The following is a 23,799-nucleotide window of genomic DNA, read 5'->3' on the forward strand; positions in this document are numbered from 1 at the left end:
AAAAAAACAACTCATTAAACTGTTGACACTGTTGACAAAAATCAACCGTTACCATAATCTGTTCGATTAATTCAAGTGGGATTTATTTGCATTTAGTAAGTACATTCACTAATTTATGTAGTAAAATAATCCAATAAAAAACTCAAATCTCAAGAAAAATAGAATATTTTTTATGGTCACAGTGAGTATAATTCAACCTATTGCAGGGGAATATGATGGCTTGAAAAAGAGTGCTTCAAAACATAAAATGACATGATGGACGTTGAGTGCATGCATAGAATGCAACGTGCATCTGAGAAACAAACCTGAAATGGGACGTGTTTGTCTGTTTCTTTGATTTGTCTTTGGACAAAAAAGGGGCTCAGTGACAATAAGCTCCCATTTTTCTTTTTCTTTTTTTTAGTTTTAGACAGACAGGAAGTGATGTGTTCCGTTTGCTGCTGTGAAAACTCAGGCAGTCATGCAGTAATTTAACCTTTTCGTTAAGATTCCTCTGGTGCCGAGACACGATCACTGTACAGTTTTTACATGAAAGCTAGTTATTAATCAAATGTTAATACAGTCCAGTAGTTTCTGTGGAATTAAGTTGCATCTAGAGTCGAATTCTTACGCACACGTGCCTCACGAATACAGTGCTCCCCACAACCGACTGTCTCGAAACATTGCTTCAGCATTTTGTACATTGCTCTCTGGTCATTTTACACATGATGTGGCTGGACGTTCATTAACTTTTGGAGCCAGAGTTTTCCAAATCAGTGGATTGTCTGGACTCTCCTTTGTCTGACTCGTTGGAGGGCAACTCTTCATGGGTGGCGCTGGATTCTGCCTTGCTAGCTTGGGCGCTAGCAGGGCTGTGCTGGGTCCCATTTACACAAACCACAGTCCCCTCCGATTTGCTGAAGCTGAACAACTTCCCGGGACTGAATGTCCTGTTAGGTGACTGTGACCTCTCCTGGCCACTAGGGGTAGCTGATGAGGTCACAGAGGATGGTGGTGACGACACCACAGACGCCGCCGGCTCTTTCTTCACCTCTGGGGACTTGAGGAACTTGAGGAACCCTGGAAGTTTGGCCTCGCCTCCCGTTGGCGACTGCGCTGGTGAACGTGACGTGCCGGAGGAGAACTTCCCCTGCAGAGGGATGATCTGCTTCAGCTTCATCACGTTGTTGCTGCCCAGCAGTGAGCTGGGTCTCTTGGGCTTGTCGCCCAGCTTGCTGCCGGAGGCCTTGTCGTGGTGGTGCTGGTGCTGGGCGTCTGCCTTGTGGTAGTCGCTGTCCTGGCGGGCCTCGGCCTGCAGCTCGGCCTGCCGGTGGAGCTCCTCCTCCTCGCGGCGGCGCCTGAGCTGCTGCTGGAAGTGCTGCTGAGCCTGCTGCTCGTGTTTCTGGACAAGAGAGCGACATAAAGTGACGACGCAAAGAATGGGAGGGAAAATTAAACAGCAAAAAAAGAGACACAAAAGCTGAAACAAAACAGCAGGTTTGCATTTGCATGTTACTTAGTCAGCATCTGTGCTGAAGAAGTCTTATGGTATTCAGCAGTTATTTCACACAAACAAGTGGTTTGGAGCTTGTTTGCACTTAATTTGCTGACTTGCACCAACTGGACGAGACTTGTCTCAGACACCATCAAGATAAAGTGGCACAACAACATATGGAGGAGCAGCGCTGAAACACGTTGCTGTCGTCAAGCTGTACTGGTGCACGTTTGGACAGAAGACATCCACATCAACAGACAAGGCGGGGGTCAAAATGTGTCGAGACGTGACGTTAATCCCACAAGGAGCAACCAGCAGGGCGCCTCACATTGGCCGAAGGTTCTTTCAAGCTATGAAGCAACTATACCTTGAAAGCTTCCCTTCGCCGGTACTCTAGCTTGGCCATTTCTTCTGCTACCCAGCCTGGGATATCAGGGATGGCAACATGGATGACGTACTTTAGGAGGATGGCAAAGTGCTGTAAAACCAGCGAGACCACACAGAGGGGACAGGCTCGTCACACATCAAGGCAAACAATCACAGTTTGTTTACTATTCTGACATTGTTTCTTCATTTGTCTTTGCACCAGAAGAGAACTCATACACACACACACAGCGAGGAGAAAAGCATAAAGAAGAAACACAATCGCACAACAGACACTAACAGCCATGCCAAGAGTTAAAGAGAGTACCTGCACCATTAGGAATTTAAAAGGGATAGTTCACGCATAATTGATGTTTCACACATCTTTTACTCAACGCTGCCAGCGGAGCGTCTGGTAACATTTTCCTAATTGTTCTGGAGTTTTACGGAGGGAAGAAATTCATCAAATCCAGCCAATGGTAACCCAAGCGTGCAAAGCTAACAAAAAAGTGGGGGGCCCATAAGAATTTTTGATTTGGACAGTAAATTCTGATTTCAGTGTATTTGTTTGATTTCACTGTTGTCAAGTACTGTAATATTTTCCTTTCACTGGCAATAGGAGAAACTAGGCTTTGGTGTAGATTGGCTATTTGTGAAGTATTGCACACTGGCACTGGTGGCAGCTGTAGCTGGGAGGGGGGTCCTGATGCCACTCAAGTCATGGATCGCCCGTTGCATAGCTAGTGCAGAGCTAATGCCAGTGTACGCATTAGGTTACAGGCTGCAGATGTTGCAAGAGACAATTAAAGCAGTAAAAACCACACAAGCACGCCTGGACATTCTTCTTCTTGTCCAAGTGTGCAACATAACATTGTCTCCATGTTGCTTTGGTGCTATCAAACAAGTCCAAAGAAGATTTGACGGTGCTGCCATATTCACGTCAGCTCTCTAGGGAAGTTCTAGTAGTGTGTGAACTAACAGCTGCATCACGTTGTGACTCAACACAAGCTCCTTACAAGGAGGAATCAGTGGACGTTTTGGCTCAAAACATGTTGTTGATGTCCCCTCTTTCAGTGACACCACCTTTTACTTACATTGCTTTTTTACATGCCTGATCATTTTTTAACACACTGAAGGTGCATGTCTTTGGACTCCACACAGTAACAGCTCGGGTGGGAATAAAACCCCTGATCCCCTTGTTATGAAACGACAGTGCTCACCTCTGCACCACTGTGTGTTCATATATGAATCAGTGGAAAAACTCTCCAGCAATACTGTGCATTTTTGAAGCTTCTCTTTTGGGAATTGATGGAATTCTTCCCCTCTGTAAAATTCTAGTATTGTTGATTATGTGGGTGTATCGGCATCTGGTGAATAGGAGACTGGAAATCAATTGAACGTCCTACTAGGTGACTGTAACCTTTTCTGGCCACTAGGGGGAGCAAAGTCACAGAGGACTGTTCACCTCTCAAGTCTTCAGGAACTTGAGGAGAGTCCTGTAGCCTTGTGTCCCTCAGTGCACTGGTGAACGTGATGTAATGCAGAAGAACTTGTTAAATTAAAATGTTACCAGACCCTGAGTTGACTCGGGTAGAATATGTGTAGAATCTCAATTTTGTAGGAGCAATCCCTTTAAAGCCTGGAAGCCTGGAACTCTTCATGGATCATACACACCTCCAGTAAGACAATGGAGATGATGGTCATCTCAGGACTCAGCCAGGGAAAGAGGCGCTGCAGCTGCCCACACTGACCAATCAGGTAACAGTTGACAATGATGGCAATCAGACCCATGGCCTCCATCGCAGTCTGGGCAGGAGAGACAGAGACAGCGAGCGTGAGTGCAGTCTCCTCGGATTGGCTGCACCGCTGAAACCCTGAGAGGCCTTTCTGACATTTTCCCAGAACGCGGTCCTTCCCTGACCTGCCACTTGCCGATGTTCTCCACCCGCTGACCAAAGGGCCTCTGCAGGCCAGTGCACAGCTTCAGGGCGTCGCTGCGGATCTCGATGATGTTGTTGATAAGAGCGCACATGGCCGCCAGAGGGAACGCCGAGGAGAAGAGCACCACATATCCAAACTGGATGAACATCTCCTGATAGTCCTGAAGCGTGTCCTTTAAAAGAGGATCAGCCTTTTATCAAATCAATTTTTTTCTATATAGCAGCTTTCATAAAAAATGCAACACAAGGTGCATGACAAAAATTAAAAAACATTTCACAGAAATGCAGAACTTACTAAAAACCCTTCCCCATCATCCCAAATGCACACTGAGGAACCATAAGAGTAAACAGCCACTGACAGGGGATCAATCACACTGAGGGGGGTCCCTAGGATGACACACCAGTTGGCAAACCGGACGCCCCACCCAGTATGAAGATCCCCCATGAGGAAAAACTGGAGCTAAAAACTAAATTACTCTGCTAAAAGACAACAGAATCAAAAAACAAGCCAAAAGCTATAAGATGGCAGAATAAAAAGACATATAAGAAAGAAGACAATATAATAGAATAAAATCACCTAAATACTAAAATACATCGAAAGATAAAACAATAGGCTTTAAAGGCTAAAAAGGTGAGTTTTGAGCCTCCTTTCAAAAACATCAACAGTCTCTGCAGTCCTGATGCCCTCTGGCAGGCTGTTCCAAAGCCTCAGACCATCCAGGGGTTTTTGTCTGAACCCCTGGAACATTTAAAAGGCCTGTGGATCCACGAGGGTTGATATGATAAAATCGTGTCAGATAAATAAGATGGTCCAAGACTGTTTAGACATTTAAAAACTAATAAAAGCACCTAAAATGCCGCCCAGAGTAAAATGTACCACGTCAGTTTGTGAAAATTAAAATACCTCATACGTCTGCATACAGCTCTCAATCTCAGCCTGAGTCAGAGTGACAGTTTTGGGCTCCTCAGGAGGGTCAATCCACGACTTCTTATCCTCTTTCCCCTCCGCCACGTTCTTTCGTCTCTGGCAGAGAGAGTCGGATTCCTTTGGAGAGGAAACGGAAATGGAGCCATTCTCTTTGGACCCCTGCTGAGGAAAACAGGACACAGTTTGTTTCTCTACTGATGGGGCATCTTGGTTTCAATTGAATGAAACATATCACCTGTCAGAATAGAGTGCAGCTTTGATCGTCTCGAACAAGGTGTAAATACCACAAAAAAACACCAGAGCTCAAAACTCGAGGTGAACATCATGATGCTAAGAAAATGAATGGAGTTCTCCCTTCAAACAAATTGACCACGTACTTGAGCAGGCGCTTCACAATCGCTGTCGTCATCGCAGCTGTCGAAAATACTGGATGGATCCATCCCCTCCTCCACCAGCGTAGGACTGTCCTCCAGCGAGCTTTCATACATCGTCTGAACCTCGGCCGCCACGTCCTGGTAGTCCACCTTCTCCGTGAAGCTGACTTTGCGCTGCTTCAGCGTGCTGTCACTCAGGTCCCACTCCTCCTCCGTCAGCCGGAATCCAGCCTTCAGATCCCCTCTTCTCCTCGGCTCCAGGTTGCCGCTGGCGCCGTGGCTGATGGGGATCCCTCTGGGGCCCAGGAAGGAGTAGGCCGACATGGAGGCCTGGGCCTTACCCAGAGCGAGGCGGCCGTACTTGAGGATGATCGCTTGAAGGAGCTCCCAGAACACCTTGGGGGTGAAGACGCCCAGCTTGTTCTGCTCGTAGAGGTACGGCTGGAGGACCTCCTTGATGTTCTGCAGGAACTGGCGGAAGATCAGTAGGGTGGCCAGCATCTGTGAGCAACAGAGCAGCTGTTACTGTGCCGAGGAGATCCCGATCCAATCCAAATAAGTGTCAGAGAGAGAAAACATTCCAACAATTCCTCAAGATATAAATATACACCGTAAGTTGTATCATTCCCAGTGCTGATGTTTGTTTAACAGGTGTCTCAGAAAGCTGCAGTTTTTCCAAAAGGCCCCGTTTACTGAGGACATGGGGAAAAAAATGTCTTTATTGCATTTGGGACTACGCTCAACCGCACCACAGTACATGTGTAAACACAGTGAGGGAACTCGAAGTGCAATCTGATCCGATTTTGTAGAAATGGTCAGTGACGGTCAGTGGTGGTTAGGGTTTCCCTGCCTCCAAAACCTGGGCCCAGATAAGCTGTGGATGAGGAGGTACGACGTACAAGGTCAGTGACCTCCTGAAATTAGGGCCTTAATATTGCCATTTAATATGTTAAACACAATTAGGTGAAACGTCGACTTTCTACACAACCCCATCCCAGCAATTGTATTCATTGAGGCATCCGCTCGTGTTACCTCCTTAAGCCGCTCCATGTCCTTGAGGTAGAAGCCAATGTAGAAAAGGCTCAGGTAGGAATTGATGAATTCAAACTAAAAAAAAAAAAAAAAATCTGCTGAGGTCAACACAGCTCTCAGTCAAGTCAGACTGTTTTCTATAATTATTTAAAAAAAAAATCCAAAGACATGACTCACAAAAACCATCTTGATGATGAGATTGTTTTCGTAGTCACTCTGCAGCCTGTAGTTCTCTGAATTAACAAAAAAAACGGATATGATTAAAATTCCAATAGCAGTGGCAGCAGCACTCAGGTGCCATTAAAACACAACCAAACCCCACAATCAGCCCACAGATAAGAAAAACAGACAAGAGCTGCTGGTCTCTTACCCATGTCATTGAGCCAGTATGCGATCTTCTTATATACTTCATCACACACGGTCACAGTGAGTGCCAGCAGGATTTTGGGGATGAATCTTGTGACGCCAGGTAGCTCCTGGATCTCCATCACCACTTCCTGAGAGGTACAAAAGCACCGCCATCAATTTTTAATAAGCCCTATTAATTCCTCTCCTGACTATTTCCCGCTGCCATTTCTAAGGAGCACATTAAACAAATGTGAGGCGGCAAGATTTCGCTGTGGTTTTGTTATGCATGCGTTGTTCCACCCCAGGGCTGATCTTCACTTGCTGTGAGCCATATTGACAAACTCCCTCAGGTGTGCTCTAGATACTGCTGGTCGTTTTAAGCTTCTTTCGAATTCAAGGAGCAATGGGACCTGGGTGACATTGCCCAGAGATTGTTCCTGGTGGATTTACAGGCCTTGTTGTGTGTTCAAACCTGCAGTTCCAGGCAGAGGAGCATCGCCAGGAAGACGAAGCAGAGGCAAAGGAGGCAGATGGGCAGACTGACCAGCCATCTGAACAGAGCTCTCTTCCAGGGCGGGTAGTAGAACTCCTCGCAGCCGGTTATGGGACTGCAGCGTTTCACTCCCTGCAGACACAACATGGCGACTGAGGAACTTCCTTTGAAGGCGAGAGTTGGTTATTCATATATGTATATATATCTGTATATATATATATATATGTATATATATATATATATATATATATATATATATATATATATATATATATATATATATATATATATATAAATATATATATATATATATATATATACATATATATATATATACATATATACATATATACATATATATATATACATATATATATATACATATATATATATACATATATATATATATATATATATATATATGTATATATATATATTTTTTTTTTTTTTTTGCTTGACTCGGGATTGTAATTATATGTGAAAAGTTTCAAATTTTTTGTTCAAAATGTGCAGTGCGATAATAGCTAGAAGAAAAGCACAGAGGTCCCTTATTAGGTTCATTTTAGATTTTTGATTCTAAATAATCTAAATAATCTAAAAAAAAAACAAGCATATTTAGCATTATGTTTATGTCCTCTTGCAAGAACTCTCAGACCTTGCACATGTTTAAAGAGAGAGAAAAACAAGGGAGCGAGAACTTTGGTAATGTATATTTTGCTCACTATGACAATATAATAGGACCAAAGGACCAAAAAAAAAACATACTGCCGCCCAACGTGGGGCTCGAACCCACGACCCTGAGATTAAGAGTCTCATGCTCTACCGACTGAGCTAGCCGGGCTTGTGAGTGGAACACCCCCTTGTCTGTTTCTTTCTTAAAAGAACCCATCCCCTCCCTCTCCTCCCCCCAAAAGCTCAATGGAGGCCAGAAAACAAAGGAGGGAGGGGGGTGTAGCTGTGGCGGGAAACGGTGTGGTGGGGCCCACCCCTCCCTGTAAGCATGGGCGGGGGGTGGGGAAAGGGGCCGCCACATGGTCTAGGAGTGCAAGTGATACATCGACACCAGCATGTTGCTGAAAATAAATCTGGCATCAAAGCAAAATTGAGTTGATTAAATCATCGCAAAAGATAATAAATGAAGTAAAGTGAAATGAATGATATGACTTTGATACGATACTTAAGTGGAAACAAACACTTGGACCAGGACGTGTGTGTGTGTGTGTGTGTGTGTGTGTGTGTGTGTGTGTGTGTATAGAGCAAAGTCATCTTTGTGAGTCTTTGCTAGTGTTGGCCCTTCCAAATTATTTTTTTACAGTACAGTTAGTTACATTTTGTTTTTATTTATCTCATGATGACACTTTAAGCACAGGAACCATGAAATAATGAAGAATGTAGTAGAATAATGACATAAATATTAATTATTGATTTAAGGTCTGAAGAATATATATTCACATATATTCATTAATTATATCAATGGTAATGTAACCATGTATGTGATGATATAATTGTCTCTTGTAACCATCCATCAAGTCCACCCCCCCCCCCCCCCCCCGCCCCCCTCACCCTGAACTGAGGCCGGGGCTCCTCCAAGGACTCGGCAGGCGTGTCCAGGGTCCCCCAACGGTAGGCCAGCTCCGCCTCCCGCCTCTTCCACCGCTCCAGGAACAGTGTTGCCCACACCACGTTGAAGAGGGCAAACACCACGCAGCAGATGTCCTGACTGGTCTGGGAGTGAGACACAAACATGAACGTGACGCGAGTCACTTTTTTATTTCTTTTTTGCTCCACTTCAGCAGGCCAGGGAACGTGAAGATCGTCCCAGTACCTGGTCAGACTCTGCAAGCATCCAGAGCAGAAAGCCGATGACAGCAGGGTAGAGCATGGAGTTGGTATAGAAACCCAGCCAGGCAAAGTACATACTGATCTTCACCCCAAAGTAGTCGCAGATGTCGTCTGCGGAGTGGGAAGGTGCAGTTTTGTTCACTCTCGTGAGGAAAGCGCCATCAGGATGACCTGTGCTGTGTCTCAATTCAGGGTCTGCACCCTTCAGACCGAGTGTCCTCCGTCTGAAGGAAGCGTTCTTCGAGGACCCAGCCTAGAAGGACGGACCAAACCCCGCCTCCCCAGTAACCACTTGTTTCGTCACCGCCGTTCCCTCCGGCTGGCCAACCCCGGAAGTGACGTTTTTATAGTATCAAGCTAACCATTGGTTAGCCATCTAACGATGCCGTTGGACGATACGTTAAAAACTGGATACTTTATGTGAAACTTCAAAATGTAAATGTATATGTTGTGTCTTTGCCAGAACATGCCGCTAATTTCAGCTGACTTCCCAGGATCCTACGCTGCTTTGCAGCAGCACGCAAAGCATCATGGGATACACAAGTACGCGAAGGATAGTAGCGGTGCATCCTTGGAATCGGCTAAAACGAGTGCGTATTTCCGAGTACGCATTTTGAGCGTCCTAAGCACCCTTGGGAATTGGGACAAGCCTTTGCGCAGTGCTATGACGCAACTTCCTTTCAAAATGCGTACTTCAAGGATGCAGACCCTGAATTGAGACACAGCACTGCTGTGATGTGTTTCCTACCCAGCGGCTGCCTCTCGCACACAGCCTGGACCCAGGAGGTCATCAGCTGATTGAGGATCCTCTGCTCATGGAGAGGGAACATCTGATGGATCACACCTCGAGCCACCAGCTCTGGAACTGAAGCAGACACTCATTGGGTTGGTCTGCTTAAATTACTGAGTGGTGTGTAGGACAGGATGGATGGACAACAAGACCTTATTGGCAGTGAAGTACTTAATACTATTGTATACGGGAGGAGAGCATACTTATTGGCTGTCCCTCCAGGAAGTGGATGTTGTGAAGCACCTCCCCTTGTTTGGCACGCAGATTGTCCAGCCAGTACTTAATAATACTCTGACGCTCCTGGAAACCATCAGAATCATGGAGAGGATTTTGGAATTAAATTTAAAAAACATTGTACTGCATGGACGGCGCTTCATTAAATGTCATCTGACAGGGCCGCCGACCTGCGAGGTGAAGAAGCACAGCTCACTCTCGATGTTCTCATAGATGTTGTCCTCCTCGCAGGAAAAGCGCCGCATCCCGCCGCCAAACTGTGGCTTGACGGCCTTGTGCATGCCCATCTGCTCGGCTCCTCGCAGTAAGCTGATGGTGAGGAGAGATGAGGGGGGGAGGGTTAAAACGGTGTGCAGAGGCGGCCGGACTGCAGATGTTGGACAGATTAGTGAACGACGACGGCAACATGAGCAGTGATGGCACGCATGCACACATGCTGCTCTGAGAGAAAGTTCGGCATTTAAGCTCTGAAGTCACCGCTGAGGACATTGGGAGCCTGTTTGCAGCTCCATCATGGCCAACAGTCTTTGTCAAACTGGGTCAGACTTTTGTAAATGCAAAACCAAATTTCTCCAAATGACAGCTGTTAAAATTTGGAGCCATGAATAAAATATAAAATTGTTCCCAGTCTCTCTTAAGGCACAGACACACACGCAGTAAAAAAAAATTAACCAATTTCAATAATGCTGCATCACTTTCCATAATTTAAAAAGACTCCTGGTAAATTAAAGGGATAGAGCCCTAACTCAATGACTCTTTGCTTGTACTGTGTGCAGATGCAAATAAAGACAGAAAAACTGGCTGTCAGACACATGCATGATTGCTTGCACAGACGGAGTGTGAGTCTTACTTTTCGAACGCTGTTGTGATGAAGAAGGCGTGTGTCTGGGTGTGCTTATGCTGCCGAACCTGAATGCTGACTTGTGGGACGCCAACGCGAATGTGGTTGAGGAGCCACAGCAGAGTGTGGTCGTCGATTGTCGCTGCAGGGACATTGTAATGGCACATTTATACATTGTTTCAAGGGTTGGAATGGTTTAACAACAAAGGAGAGCCAATATTAAAAATAGCATTAAAATTTCTGACTCTTTCATTTTGTTCGAGTTCGCTTTTTTTCCTGTGTTTGGTGTCCATGTTTGCCAAAGGCAGGATTTGTCGAGTGCACAAAGCCATCTGGACAGGAGGCTGAGTATAGTTTACTTATATCACAACACAAAGCATCCATTAATCCCCATAATAGAAGGGTTGGCCTTGGCCACCTCCCTGGTTGATTGCGATTTGGTTCCAGTCAGTGGTGGGCCGTGCATTTCACGCTAAGGCCATCAGTGACATCATCTTTAGTCCACCCTAATTTAATACACCTCACAATACCCTCAAAATGACACCATGGCTCAGAATCCATACAGAATCACACTTACACATTACACCACCTTCATACAGGTGACGAAGTCGAGCAACACTTTGTTTCCAGAGCATTTCAAATGACAATTAAGAGTAGGAAACTAAGGCCACTGAACACTGACAACTTACAAATAAAATCTGACGTTTAGAGGTTCCTCAACAAAATTTTTAAAGTTCACCAAAAGCACACTATGTGTTTAAGACTGTTGTAGTCAGTGTACATGGTTTATGCTTTACATATTTTGTAAGATTACACTTGAAAAGATTGTTGTTTTGTTGTCCACAGGTGTGTGTGTGAGATGAACTGGTGACTTGTCCAGGGTGTCACCCTGCCTTTGCCCTGTAACAGCTGAGATAGGCTCCAGTCGACCCCCGCAACCCTCAGTGCGGAAGGAAGCAGGTATAGAACAGGCATGGGTAAACTACGGCCCGGGGGCCATATTCGGCCCATTACTTATTAATCTGGCCTGCCGAACTTATACAGTATAACTTATACATTATAACAGTAAGTAAGTAATAATATAGTAATATTATCGTAAAACAGCTGTATTTCATCCATTTTTTCAGTGTTTTAAGAGTCATTAGAGTAAAGAGCTAAATACCGTGGGGCATCAAAGACACGTAATATGTTGTAACACTTTGAGTTTGACATCAAACCACATGTTTTCTACATATCCCATGATATGTTTATTTCTCCTATGAGGTGGCTCACCAAACACTCCATCCATCTGCTGCCGCTCCGGCCCCCCTATCAAATTTTAGAACCCATTGTTGCCCACAAGTCAAAAGGTTTCCCCAGCCCTGGTACAGAAAATCGATGGATGAAACTCAATATTGAATGAATTTGGAAAACATTCCACCTGGCTGACAAATGTGAATGTGAAAATGGGAATCGTCTAAAAAAAAAAAAGAAAACAAAAAAAACAATAAGTTAGCCAGTTTAAAAGTTGTCCATCAGCAAAGTCAGTGTGCTAAAGTGCTTCCAATTTGCAATTCTTAGGAACAACCCTGCACAGTGGGCTGCATTACAGCCTCAGTAAACATATTTAACCCAACTGTCCCTTGAACAATAAATCAAGAGCCGGAGATCCGGCTGAGTGCCAAAGACATTGAGCCAAGGTGGATTTCATCAGCAGACGAGCAGGGACGACAGGCGGGAGCTCACCGCACCTGGGAACGTCATGAGGATGTCACAGTTTTCAGTGGGAACCATCTTAAGCCAGGACTTCCGAGACATGATGTAGTGTCTGGCCTGCAGGAGACGCTTCCCAAACAGCTTATCTGAGAGGGGCAGGCAGGCAGGGCAGCCGGGTGAGAGGGCGACAGGGAGCAAAATCCAGGTTAATAAAGACTCAAATGAGTGACACAGAGTCTGTGTACGTGCGTGTGTGTGTGTGTACATGTGTGAGAGAGACACGGAGCAAGGAAGGAAGGCGGCAGGCTGGGCAGATGGCAGCATTTTCTCATCAGGGCGACCAAGGACACAGATGACGGGTTAGTCATTAGTCTCACTCTGAGGACGTTTCTTCAGCATATTTTATTGGTACTTTTTATTCCTCATTTCTGCCCCGTCACTCACGGAGGCTGACATGACGGCCAAAAAGGAACGTTTGTCTGGTCGGCGTGAAGGTTGACAGTGGACGGGCCGCTCACATGACTTTGAGCAAATGCTGCATTGCATGTGCACATTCGTGGCTTGCAAATATGGCAGTGTGCAAACAGCCGAGAGCAAACTAGTTTTTCAAGTTTGCCACCACAAAATAAGACAAGGCAAAAAAACCAAAAACACACACACACACACACACACACACACACACACACAGCAAAAACTCAGACTTGTGCAGTCGTGGTGATGCCGCGTCAGCTCCACAAGTTTGCCGTTTCTGCTGGCGTCTTCACACGTTGGCTTCTCATGCCGTGGAGTCACACTGTGCCACACGGAGCCGGCGTGACTGGCTGATCTCTCCACTGTTCACTCAGCCGTGTCACAAGAACTTGACGCTTTAAGGAGCCACTGCATCACCACGTCTGCCGCTCGCTTTCCCCACTCGGACTAACGTCTGCGGGCGCCGCCGGCAGCGTCTCTGTTACAGCAGAGTGTGTTTCTCATTTCACACCAGTCAAACACTCGGTGCACTGGACCTGCAACATCTGCCCAAGGCTGCGTGACACAATCACACATTTCAAGCCGTATTCAAGGCGCTAAATGCTCTCTTCCTGCCTCGTTGCCACGCTGATTATAGTAATAATAGGGGATGGAAATGTGAAGGCCTTGTTGTGTAGATGTGTGGACACACGGCATGTAAACATCACATCAATGTGGCCTCATGTGGAGAGACTTACTAGCTGATGCTTTGTTGGAGCTTCAATATGTTCAAAAGGCGACAAAGACAAGCCCGCCAGAGGGCTGAACAGAGGCCTGGCTATGTACCAAGGAGCTAACAGGACCCTCTGTGATGTCACAAAGGGCTGTTTTCCAAAACTGCATACTTCCGCATAAAAGTGTAACAAACAGAAAGTGACAAAGGATGGACTCATTGCATTTCATGGGGGTTTACTGTGTGGATAGAGACACATTCTGTTAGACTGGGTCCATTTAAAAAGAGGCAAACAAACAGAACTAATTCATAATACAGACACTGAAACTGGTTTATGAAGATAGCAATGAGTGATTTCCATAGTTTTAAATTAGATTTCCCACGAGACACACTGTCACAGTGAATGTTTGTATCAAGCTTCATACAAATAAAAAAAGAAGCTGACTGACGACTTCTTTCACAAGTTGTTCGAGATCGAAAACCACAGCAAATATATAACAAACATCCAGTGGCTTAACCCTGAAAACAAAAACAAAAAAAACATTGACATGTTCAACCCAAATATGGCAAAGTTTCAACTCGGGACAACCAGAGAACTCCACTTGAGTCTCTCTGCTGCTTGTCAGATCGGGAGAACTAGAAGCCCCCCGAGATGGAGACAAGGTAACCTCAGTAATCTCATATGAATTCCAGAGAGCCCTCTCATGGACCTGATGAGGCTTCATGGAAGCAAAAGAAAAACTACCTGCATTCTCTGGGCCCCCTGCTTCAAACACCGGCAGCAGCCTCCAGCCTGCAGCCTTCTATCATCGCATTGTCAGGCACGTCGTCGTGCCGCACCACGGGGCTCACGCAATGCACCTGTGGACCGCCGAGTCTTCCATTCTTCCATCCATCCATCCATCCATCCATCCATCCATTATTGCTTCCTTCCTTCGGTCCTCTGCAGGCCCCAGGCTGCGCACAGTCAAGCGTGCGAAGTACAGACGAACCCCACAAGGAGCCCCCATCATCGAGACACTGAGCCAAGTCCGAGCTGCTGCACCAGTCCGACCGCGCTATAACGTTACAAAGCGAATGAACGGGGCGTGGGGGTGGGGTGGGGGAGAAAACAAACAAACAAACAAACAAACAAAAAAATATCCCTCAATCCCCCCTATTTTTCATGCATTGTTCTCACCGAGCACCGCGGAAGGTGATAAAGACGTCTGCTGCTGCTGAGGAGGCTGCTGGCTGCTGCACCTGTCCTGCTGCTCGGATGCTACCGTCCTCTCCATCCTCTCCCCTGCCCCGTCGCTGCCGTCGAATACTGCGCCTCCGCCGCCGCCGCCGCCGCTACCGCTGCTGCTGCTGCTGCACCCGCCGCCGTCAGCAGCAGCGCTGCCGCTACTGTTCACAGTCGCGTCGGAATCAGCTGCTCCGGAGCTCGTCGCCTGCATGCTGGCGTGCACCGACAACCCTGCGGGACGACGGCGGGAACGGTGCGGAGGTGAAGGAGGCAGATGAAGACCCGCAGTGCACGGCGCGCTCCTACCGCATGACGGTCGCATGTATAAGGGAAAAGTCCTGGTGTGTTTGACAGCTTCGGGGTGGGGTGGAGGGTGGGGGTTGGGGTGTACGTGAACGCGGCACTGGTCGTGACTGCGTTGATGATGACGACAGAGCAGCGAGGAGACACATCGCGGGAAAGCGCACGTCTGTACATGTCTTGCACGTGCAACAGCCGTGGATGGTGCGGATTCCTTCAAGGTTGCACGATTTCGAATTCCAGCCAGGTTCTACCCATTTCCTCCTTTCCTGTTTGGAAAACGACGGAAGCCGCCGGTGGCTCCATCCTGTCAGTGAACTCCAGGGAAGTCCATCCTGGCCTTCTGTTTGCTGCTCCACCTTTCAGAAATGCTGTGCGGGAAAAAAGAAAGAAAGAAAAATAAAAAACACAGTTCCAGAATCCAGCCCTTTGTGATGTCACGGAAAGCAACGACGCATGTGTCGGTAGCATTTATGCAAAACTTGTGCGATTTGGAGTCAGTTAAACAACTTTGCGAAATGACTGCTTTTCTGTCCATTTTCAAGGGGCGGTGCAGTGTTATAAGAGATACATTTAGAGAGCGCGTAAAAATTCTCGAGAGATACTGAAACGGCCATTCTGATAGAAGTTGCGATGTTAATTAGGTAATAAACAGAATATTTACAAATTGGTTTGTCAAGAGCCAGTTGAAAACATTTTGGAAAAGGGTGGCAAAATCTGGAGATATAAAAAAACAACAACTTCATTTAATAGTTTATTTTCAGCAGCAGACTTTCAATTCAATATTCAAAGTGGTCCTGTGCAAAGTGACCTCCAATAACAACATGATGAAACAGAGTGATGGACACTAGATGGAGGCAGTTGGCCACATGGTCCAGGCCTTGACGAGCCATCTGGGATGGTCGACCTAAAGAACGTGAGCTTGGAAATAATCCTTCCACCCTGAGATAAGAGTAAATCAATTCTTTTGTGACCACAAACAAATCTAATATGTCATATTTGATTGAAATCAAGGAAATCTCCTGGGATTTAAAAAAAAAATAAAAAAAACCTTTTGTAGGAAAACCCAAACTGATAAGGCAGAGAATGAGTGGAGGTTAAAGGTAAGAGGTGCAGAATTAATTAAAACAGAACTGTAATAACAGCCCCCTAGTTATTTTGGCTCTGAAGCCCCACCTTTGTTTGTTAAATATGTCTGGGAACGTTAAAGGCCAATTGTTCTCCAAAACAAACACCAACCAGTGAAGGACGAGTTCAAGCTGTTTTTTTTTTTAACTTTCAAATTTACCGTCTCGAAATAATTTCATGGCCAGCAGGAAGCTTTAAATAGAAAACACTTCACATTTTATAGTCTCTAAAACTGGAATTGACTTAGTGTGTAAACAAACCGAAACATAATGGAGAACCAGTCAGACCCACAAAAATTGGGCAAAGCCAGTCAGAATAGCGCTTTTCCCAAAGAAACAACAACAACAAAAAAACAATAGCCTCTGACAAAAAACAAATATGCAAGACCTTATGTGGCACTGCGCTTATTTAAACCCTAATGGTTTAAGCGGCTGTAGCCACGTGTTTACACTTAAGATAAGGCTGGAGTTTATTGATCCCGGGGGACGAGTTTGTACTAGTGCCTCACGGGTCAAACAGCAGTAACTGCCGCGGCTTTGGCTTGATTCTCCCTCAGTGGACCAGATCATCAGCACTCTTTCCGTCCATCCTGCTGCGGGGAAATCACTACTGCACTCACTCTGGGATGGCTAATCAATGACATGGATGAGTTGGATTCTCTAGCAGGCTTACAACACTTCAGTCTTTCGCTTTGATCAGATCAAATCTGGCTCGCTGTGTCCGTTTTTCATTGTCACTCGGAAAGTAAATAGCCTTGAAGAGCAGATGTGGATGTAAAACTCATCTGTCTCGCCAGCCGTCAAAGTCTTTTCAATAGGCTTGAGGATTCCCGAACTGGACGGCCTGAAAGCAGGTGGCAACTTGTGCAAGATGTCTTGAGAAGGCTTTTGTGTGCTTTGGTAGATTTTTTATGTATCTGTACTTTTACTTGAGTTTCAAATTGTTACTCTTACTCCCTAGATTTGTACACAAATATCTATACGTTCTACTCCTTGCATTGGAAAAACATGATTTTACTTTGTGTTTGGTATTTTTTAAATATATAAATTCTGTTTAGTTGAAAAAGAAAAAGAAATGTAATATTATATATTATAGTATTGAGAGTAGCAAATATGTTTTTTTTTTTTTTTTTTTTTAAAAAGAAGATTCAGATGCTCATGAAGTCAGTTCAGTCAAGATTACTCTGTCACAACTTTTTCATTTCTTCAAAATTGTTTCAATTAGTTCATTCATGGCAAAATAATAGTTAAGCACATTCTAGAATATGTGCTTTCTGATTTTTATTGGAGTAACGGAGTTCAATCAGTACTGTGTTTTTTTTTTTACACACGTATCTGTGCTTTTTCTTAAATACAGAATGTGAGTACTTTTTTCTACCGGTTCCCAAACATTGACGAGTAATTTCCGTTCCATAGACCACATACATTCCTATTTCCTCTTCTCAGAAGGAAGCAGGTGCAAGTCACTCAAGAAGGTCAACGATGGATCTTGATTTTGCGTCAATGTGTTTGAGAGATTACGGAACTAAAACCACAGCAGTTTGATGCCTTTAGCAATGTCTCCATCATGTCTCCTTTGCAGAACTCTCATAATTGGACAACACAGAACATATTTACTTTACTGTTGTCCTGTTCAAAGGGGAAAAACAAAGATCTTGTCGTCAATTGAACATTTTCCTCTTGTAGGCCATTTTGAGTGCCTTGACTCACAAGACAAGAGTGAGCGCTTTGCCGCCCTGATGTCTTTACCAGCCTGGACTGGCAGGAGCCTACAAGACAGCAGGCGAATCGGAAATGTAATTAGAAGTCACCGCAGAAGTGGGAACACATGCAGCCATGGACTCCAGATAAGGAAGGAGGTCGTAATCACAAGCACCCGTTCCTTTTCCTGCAGCAGGAGGAGCAGGGAGGAGGCCGGCCAGGCCGACTGCGACACAATGGCCCCAACTGTGCGTCAGCAGTCTCAGGGCCGGCGGCGGCGGCACTCGGGTTCGACATCCCCAGAGAACCGACACATACCATCAGGTGGGTCACCAAGGTCCCAGTAGCACGTGTTGCGTGGGCACATGGCGCCGCGTGGATGATGATATGAAAATCATTTGTCGTCACTGGGCTTGGTTGAATTAAATTCAGGATTCAACCAGCAACAAACAACTACGCTGTTTTACAGTCACATGTAAGTCACATGACTTTTACATTCCTACAGAATATTTAAATTTGGCAGTTCCTGCACACTCTAGTGATGCAGGAGGATTTGCAAAATTTGACTCGAACCTTGCATGAGCCACAGAAGTGCCACAGAAGTGCCCAATCAACTATAAGCACAAACTAATTATATAATAATTAGAAAAAAAAGTAAAGTCTCAGTAAAGTCTTTTTAAAAGTAAGAAGAGATTATTAATAACACATTCTGTATATTATAGGCTCTTGTTCAACTCCCAAATATCCCCAGTGTTGGCATCTTAGATATTTGTAATGTTTCAATATATTGACTGTATTTTGAAACAAGTTTTTTGTAATTTGTTTTGTCTTGTTTGTATCAAAACCACAGCTGTGGGCTATAGTTAGCATACACAAACATTGAAAAAAAGGAAACGAAAAGCAGGTCAAGGAGGTTTAAAACCACCTGTGGAAAATTTTAGCAATGAGTTTGGGGCTCACAGGAAAAACTGCGGCAAGGCTACAGGAAACACTGCTCAGCATGATATCAAGAAATTTGGGTACATCTTGAGTCTCCGTCTGATAAAACAATTCCCTGAAGCATCCACACGATTTAACCTTTACTCAGACCCAGGCTGCACATCCAGGCTGCGGATAAACACTCGATATTAAAACAACGGATATCCTCTAAAGAGGAAAGAGTGCTCTCGGTCTCGGTTGAGTGTTCTATTTATTAATTGGTGCCAATGTGCTGGTGTTGCGTGGATCAACAGCATTCTGTCTTTCCTGTTAGCGCAACCAACAGGAAGTTTGCCTGTTCTCATAACTGTTGTTTTCCTATCTGCCCTCAGCATGCACAGTGACACTGGTGTCCTGTAGGAAAGTACAATATTTTACAGCAATGGCTTTTGAAAATCGTTTCATACGTTGCATACATTTACTGGCCCTTCTGTCCTCGCAATCTTTTTTCTTTTCTTTTTGCACAATAAACTATTCAAGAGATCTTTCCAGGTCAAACACTTGCTGGGGACATATTAGTGTTTATTTAACTAATGGATATCCTTGTTCTTTAACACTCAAGTGGGCGCACATTGTTTTTGGGAATAGCATGTGCGCAAGAGGCCATCCAAAGGACCCCCCGCCCCCATCCCACACCCCGCTGTGCTCCTGACAGGTTGGCAGGTATACATAAACATGGGAGAGGGATTTAATTGTGCCGCCAGTAAATTGTCCCTGCAACATAGCAGGAGGGGCGGCGGACAATAAACCACACAATAGGTGACGCAAACAAGGACAGTCATTTCCGAGACTGCATCAAGGAAAATAAATTAAAATGCTTTGTTTATAAAGACAAGACAGGCGCAGTTTATGTGTTTGTGCTTGAAAAAAGCCTTTCGATTTTTTTTTATTTCAGTTTGAAAAGTACAGTACAAAAATGTTAAGTCATGCTGCTTCAAACACTGTGAGATGAACAAAAAACAAGAAAAAAGAAAACTTCACATTTTACCTTTTGAAAGTGCAAAAACTATTGAAATGATACATTTTATACATTTATACTGAGACATAAATGGTCACAAACTGTGTATACTGTGTGTTAGGTATTGATGTATAATCTGCGGATGTTATTTCAGACATTTACGTCCAACTTTGATAACTGCTGTGAGGTAAATTCCCTCCAGTGCTGGCACCATGATAAGCTAACCCATTATTCTGGAAAGATCTTGTTTCTCCCTGGAGAAGAGAATAAGAGAGAGAGAGAGAGAAAAAAAATATGAACATGAGAAGTATGAAAATATGACAACGCTAGACTGGGTAACACATCTGTTTCTATTAGGCTGCTTTTTTTTCTAGTCTTTTTTATTTCACTGTTAACTTCAATGCCAAATGTTCTACCTCATGGCTTAAAATAGTACAAATACTGTCTTGCAAACCCTGGTGTACCATTGTTTGAGAAAAACAACAGAGACAACAATATTGTGACCCCCTCAATAAATATTTAGATTATTAAGTAGGACAGGCGCACCCAAGAATGCATTTGTCAACAATAACAGAAATGAAGGTCAGCTTAAAAACATAAAAATAAATAAATAAATAAAATAAAGCAAAACTTACTCTGGGCCAGATGGGTTGATAAGAAGCTGAAGGTCCCGAATGTGCTGAGCAACATTGTCTGTCGTTTTGAGAAACGAGAACAGTAAAGTTTCAATGAATTACCTTTTCACAATCTCTTGAGGTCATGCAGATATTCAGCATGACTTTCTTAACAACTTCAATTGGCACATTTTTGCCAGAAAGCATAGATTAAATTGAAAAAAAATTAATGAATTACAGGTGCAGTTATTTTTACTTACATGGACCACCGCCCTGGCCATGCGGTCGTCCTCCGTCGAATCCGTTTCCACCGTAACTATTCCCAGCAGACGGCCCTTTTCCATTTTCACTTCCTGTCTTGCTACTGCTTCCTAACCCAAACCAAGAGAATGCTGAGTTCTTGTTGCCGGTTCCAGTGCTCCCTGAAGATGTGCTGGAGCTGGAGGAGCTTCTTGTGTTCGTAGAGGGCTTTGTGGAGCTTGTCGCACTTGAGCCGAAGCTTGTGCTGGAACCAGTTGATCCAGTGGTTGAGGAACTTCTTCCAGTCAGCGTTGGCTTGTTTAAATTAGTTCCGCTCGAGGCCACACTTGGATTTGAGCTTGCTAATCCAAAGAATCCCCCTCCTCCTGGCTTTTTGAATCCCAACCCAGTGGAGCTCCCTGTACCACTTGACAAAAGGGAAGTGCTTGAGGAACCTGTGCCAGTAGATGCTGGTTTATTCAAGGCTGACCCAGTGGAGCTACCTGAGCCAGTTGAAAAGAAGGATGAGCCGGTCGAACCGGTCCCAGTAGATGCTGGTTTATTGTAGCCTGACCCTGTGGAGCTACCTGAGCCAGTTGAAAAGAAGGATGAGCCGGTTGAACCGGTCCCAGTAGATGCAGGTTTATTCAAGCCTGACCCTGTGGAGCTACCTGAGCCAGTTGAAAAGAAGGATGAGCCGGTTGAACCTGTGCCAGTAGATGCAGGTTTATTGTAGCCTGACCCTGTGGAGCTACCTGAGCCAGTTGAAAAGAAGGATGAGCCGGTTGAACCGGTCCCAGTAGATGCAGGTTTATTCAAGCCTGACCCTGTGGAGCTACCTGAGCCAGTTGAAAAGAAGGATGAGCCGGTTGAACCTGTGCCAGTAGATGCTGGTTTATTGTAGCCTGACCCTGTGGAGCTACCTGAGCCAGTTGAAAAGAAGGATGAGCCGGTTGAACCGGTCCCAGTAGATGCAGGTTTATTCAAGCCTGACCCTGTGGAGCTACCTGAGCCAGTTGAAAAGAAGGATGAGCCGGTTGAACCTGTGCCAGTAGATGCAGGTTTATTGTAGCCTGAGCCTGTGGAGCTACCTGAGCCAGTTGAAAAGAAGGATGAGCCAGTCCCAGTCCCAGTAGATGCAGGTTTATTGTAGCCTGAGCCTGTGGAGAGGGACGGATTTAAGGAGCCAGTTGATCCTGGCTTATTGAATGTTGAGCCCGTCCTACCGAGCTGACTCGTGGAGCTGGATCCACCACCAAATAAGTTCCAACTACCAGTGTTTGAGCTTGAACCTGTCCGGGATCCTCCTGGAAGTCCTCCCAGATCGATCATGGTCTAAAATCACACAACATGGGAAATGTGATAACATTTCAATTCCTAAAACACAATTTAAAAAAAAGGGGGGAGGGGGGAATGAGCAATACAAGTAGAGCATGCCAAGCCCTCTTTTCTTATAGATACAGTGGCTCATTCAAATCAACATTTTTTTTCTCAAGAACAGAAGACTCCTATACATGACACTTCTCAGCAAACTGTTGTCTGATGTTTTATTGTAATTTATATAATGTAAAGATCCACATTTTCCTTGAATACTGAACCAGACAAATTGGCTTCACACACCACTATTTTTCCAGTTTGGCCCAGAGACAAAAACAGAGAAATAGAACATAGAGAATGGACAGCAGAGGGTTTTCTGCCCCATAAATACTCACTTTAGGGTTGCAGGTGACTTCGAGTTGCTTGAGTCGCTCTTTCAGGTGTTCCACCTCTTTGTTTTTGTAGTTCACACTATTGTTCAGGACCGTCAGCTCTCCATTCAGATTCTGCTTCTCCAGCAGGACTCTCTCCATGCGTATGTCCTGTTTCTGCTGAAGGTCCTCCAAGTTTCGCTTGTTCTTCGCAATCATGGCCGTGCGGTTCTGGGTGCACCAGCGGTAGTCCTCGGAGAATCGCAAGTTCTCCGCCTTGAGCCGACTGTTCTCTGAGTGGATGGTCGACATCTGAGCTCCAACGCTGTCCAGGTAGCGCTGGAACTTGTCCTCCACCTCACGGGAGAGGCTGGTGCAGTTGAAGCGGATCTGCTCCAGGTGCTCCCTCTGCCTCGCGCAAGTGAGCTGAAAGGCGAGGTGTGAGGGGAAAAGGGAATCTATCTTCTGCAGGAAAGCCTTGGTGACATTAGAGATGCCGTTCAGCGAGTTGGCAAAGTCTGTCTGGCAACTTTGTTTGCAGAACTCGACCTCCTTCTCATACATGAACTTCTCCCTCCTCAGACCGATAGCCTGTAGATTGAGGTGGTCCCGCTCTTTTGCAATCTCTTCCTTCTCCCTGCTCAGCCTCTGATATGTTTGTGTGAAGTTAGCCTCCACGAGTCCAAGCTTTGCTCTCACATGCTCAACAACCCTTTCACAGTTAAAGCCACCGCCGGGCAGAACTAGACAAAAAAATGAAGGAAAAACAACAACATGTAATGTTGTAAATGTTATCATTTAATAATAACAGGTATTTTTTTTTTATTTGCACTGAAGAAATGTCGTACTTACTCATTGGACATGGGCCTGATACACCTCCCGTTAAAATTGCTCTTGCATTGCACATATTTAGCTCATTACTGCTCTTTAGCTGTTTGCACGGGAAGAACAGAAAAGCAAATTTGTTCAACACCACATATAAAGCGTGCTCAAGAGCTACAACATATTTCTTTTAACAAAACTTTAGAGTCAAAAAATAATAAAGCAAGTTTTCAAAGCGCACACTTTGAAATCTTGCTTCGGCTACATTTACATTAACTTCAATTTGAAAGAAAGCAATGCCAAACCAGAACTGCAGTGGCAAAAAAAATCAGTCATGCTAAAACATGTACATGCATATGAGATGCAACCAAGTCACTCACGATCCGCTTTTCCTGATCTTGGATGATGGAGGCTGAGATGTTGCTGAAGACGCGCAGGCGGTACAGATCCCAGTCGTTGCGAGCCTTTTCTGTCAGGGTGGCGTTGAGAAGATTGGTCAGGTTCTTCCTCTGCTGCCTCAGGGCAACGTTCTCAATAGAAAGCCGGCTGAAGCTCTCTTCCAGATCCTGGATGCGAGACGTAGAAGCCGAATCCTGGTCCTTTCCA

The 23,799-nt window shown here is 45.0% G+C and overlaps 2 protein-coding genes and 1 non-coding gene across 14 annotated transcripts in view; all 3 read right to left on the minus strand.

The window, feature by feature from the left end:
* Positions 1–59: 59 nt before the first annotated feature.
* Positions 60–15,522, minus strand: LOC142884975 (anoctamin-8-like). Of its 8 annotated transcripts, none has more exons than XM_076021013.1 (18): positions 14,718–15,519; positions 12,390–12,500; positions 10,669–10,801; positions 9,989–10,127; positions 9,788–9,884; positions 9,543–9,659; positions 8,778–8,905; positions 8,516–8,677; positions 6,932–7,084; positions 6,482–6,608; positions 6,289–6,344; positions 6,112–6,186; positions 5,083–5,580; positions 4,682–4,867; positions 3,759–3,950; positions 3,512–3,643; positions 1,842–1,952; positions 60–1,381 (listed from the first exon to the last, which is right to left on the minus strand). In XM_076021013.1, exons 1-18 carry the CDS (start codon positions 15,085–15,087, stop codon positions 725–727), a joined length of 3,444 nt encoding a protein of 1,147 aa, XP_075877128.1. In that variant the 5' UTR covers positions 15,088–15,519; the 3' UTR covers positions 60–724. The 8 variants fall into 8 exon arrangements, with proteins under 8 accessions (XP_075877128.1, XP_075877129.1, XP_075877135.1 ...); XM_076021014.1 differs by having other exon boundaries at positions 4,682–4,864; positions 14,718–15,518; XM_076021020.1 differs by lacking the exon at positions 14,718–15,519 and adding an exon at positions 14,399–14,549 and having other exon boundaries at positions 10,728–10,801.
* trnak-cuu (transfer RNA lysine (anticodon CUU)) lies at positions 7,721–7,793 on the minus strand. Its single transcript has one exon. It is a non-coding gene; the product is annotated as a tRNA-Lys (tRNA).
* A 4,195-nt stretch (positions 15,523–19,717) lies between the features above and the next one.
* Positions 19,718–23,799, minus strand: part of plvapa (plasmalemma vesicle associated protein a) — a 4,513-nt gene continuing 431 nt past the window's right edge. Inside the window, exons 1-8 of one of the 5 annotated variants that reach the window (XM_076021026.1) lie at positions 23,574–23,799; positions 23,224–23,302; positions 22,396–23,114; positions 21,852–22,018; positions 21,391–21,782; positions 20,704–21,138; positions 20,465–20,522; positions 19,718–20,083 (exon numbers count right to left, since the gene is read on the minus strand). The exon at positions 23,574–23,799 is cut by the window's right edge and continues 431 nt beyond it. In XM_076021026.1, the coding sequence (XP_075877141.1) occupies positions 20,050–20,083; positions 20,465–20,522; positions 20,704–21,138; positions 21,391–21,782; positions 21,852–22,018; positions 22,396–23,114; positions 23,224–23,302; positions 23,574–23,799 (2,110 nt within the window). In that variant the 3' untranslated portion in view covers positions 19,718–20,049. Of the gene's footprint in view, positions 20,084–20,464; positions 20,523–20,703; positions 21,783–21,851; positions 22,019–22,395; positions 23,115–23,223; positions 23,303–23,573 lie in introns of all 5 variants that reach the window. The other 4 variants (XM_076021027.1, XM_076021025.1, XM_076021024.1 and 1 more) reach the window with 4 other exon arrangements.

The sequence above is a fragment of the Nelusetta ayraudi genome, unplaced genomic scaffold, assembly GCF_046127955.1.
Source record: "Nelusetta ayraudi isolate G7.1 ecotype Tasmania unplaced genomic scaffold, CSIRO-AGI_Nayr_v1 ptg000011l, whole genome shotgun sequence".
NCBI lineage: Eukaryota > Metazoa > Chordata > Actinopteri > Tetraodontiformes > Monacanthidae > Nelusetta > Nelusetta ayraudi.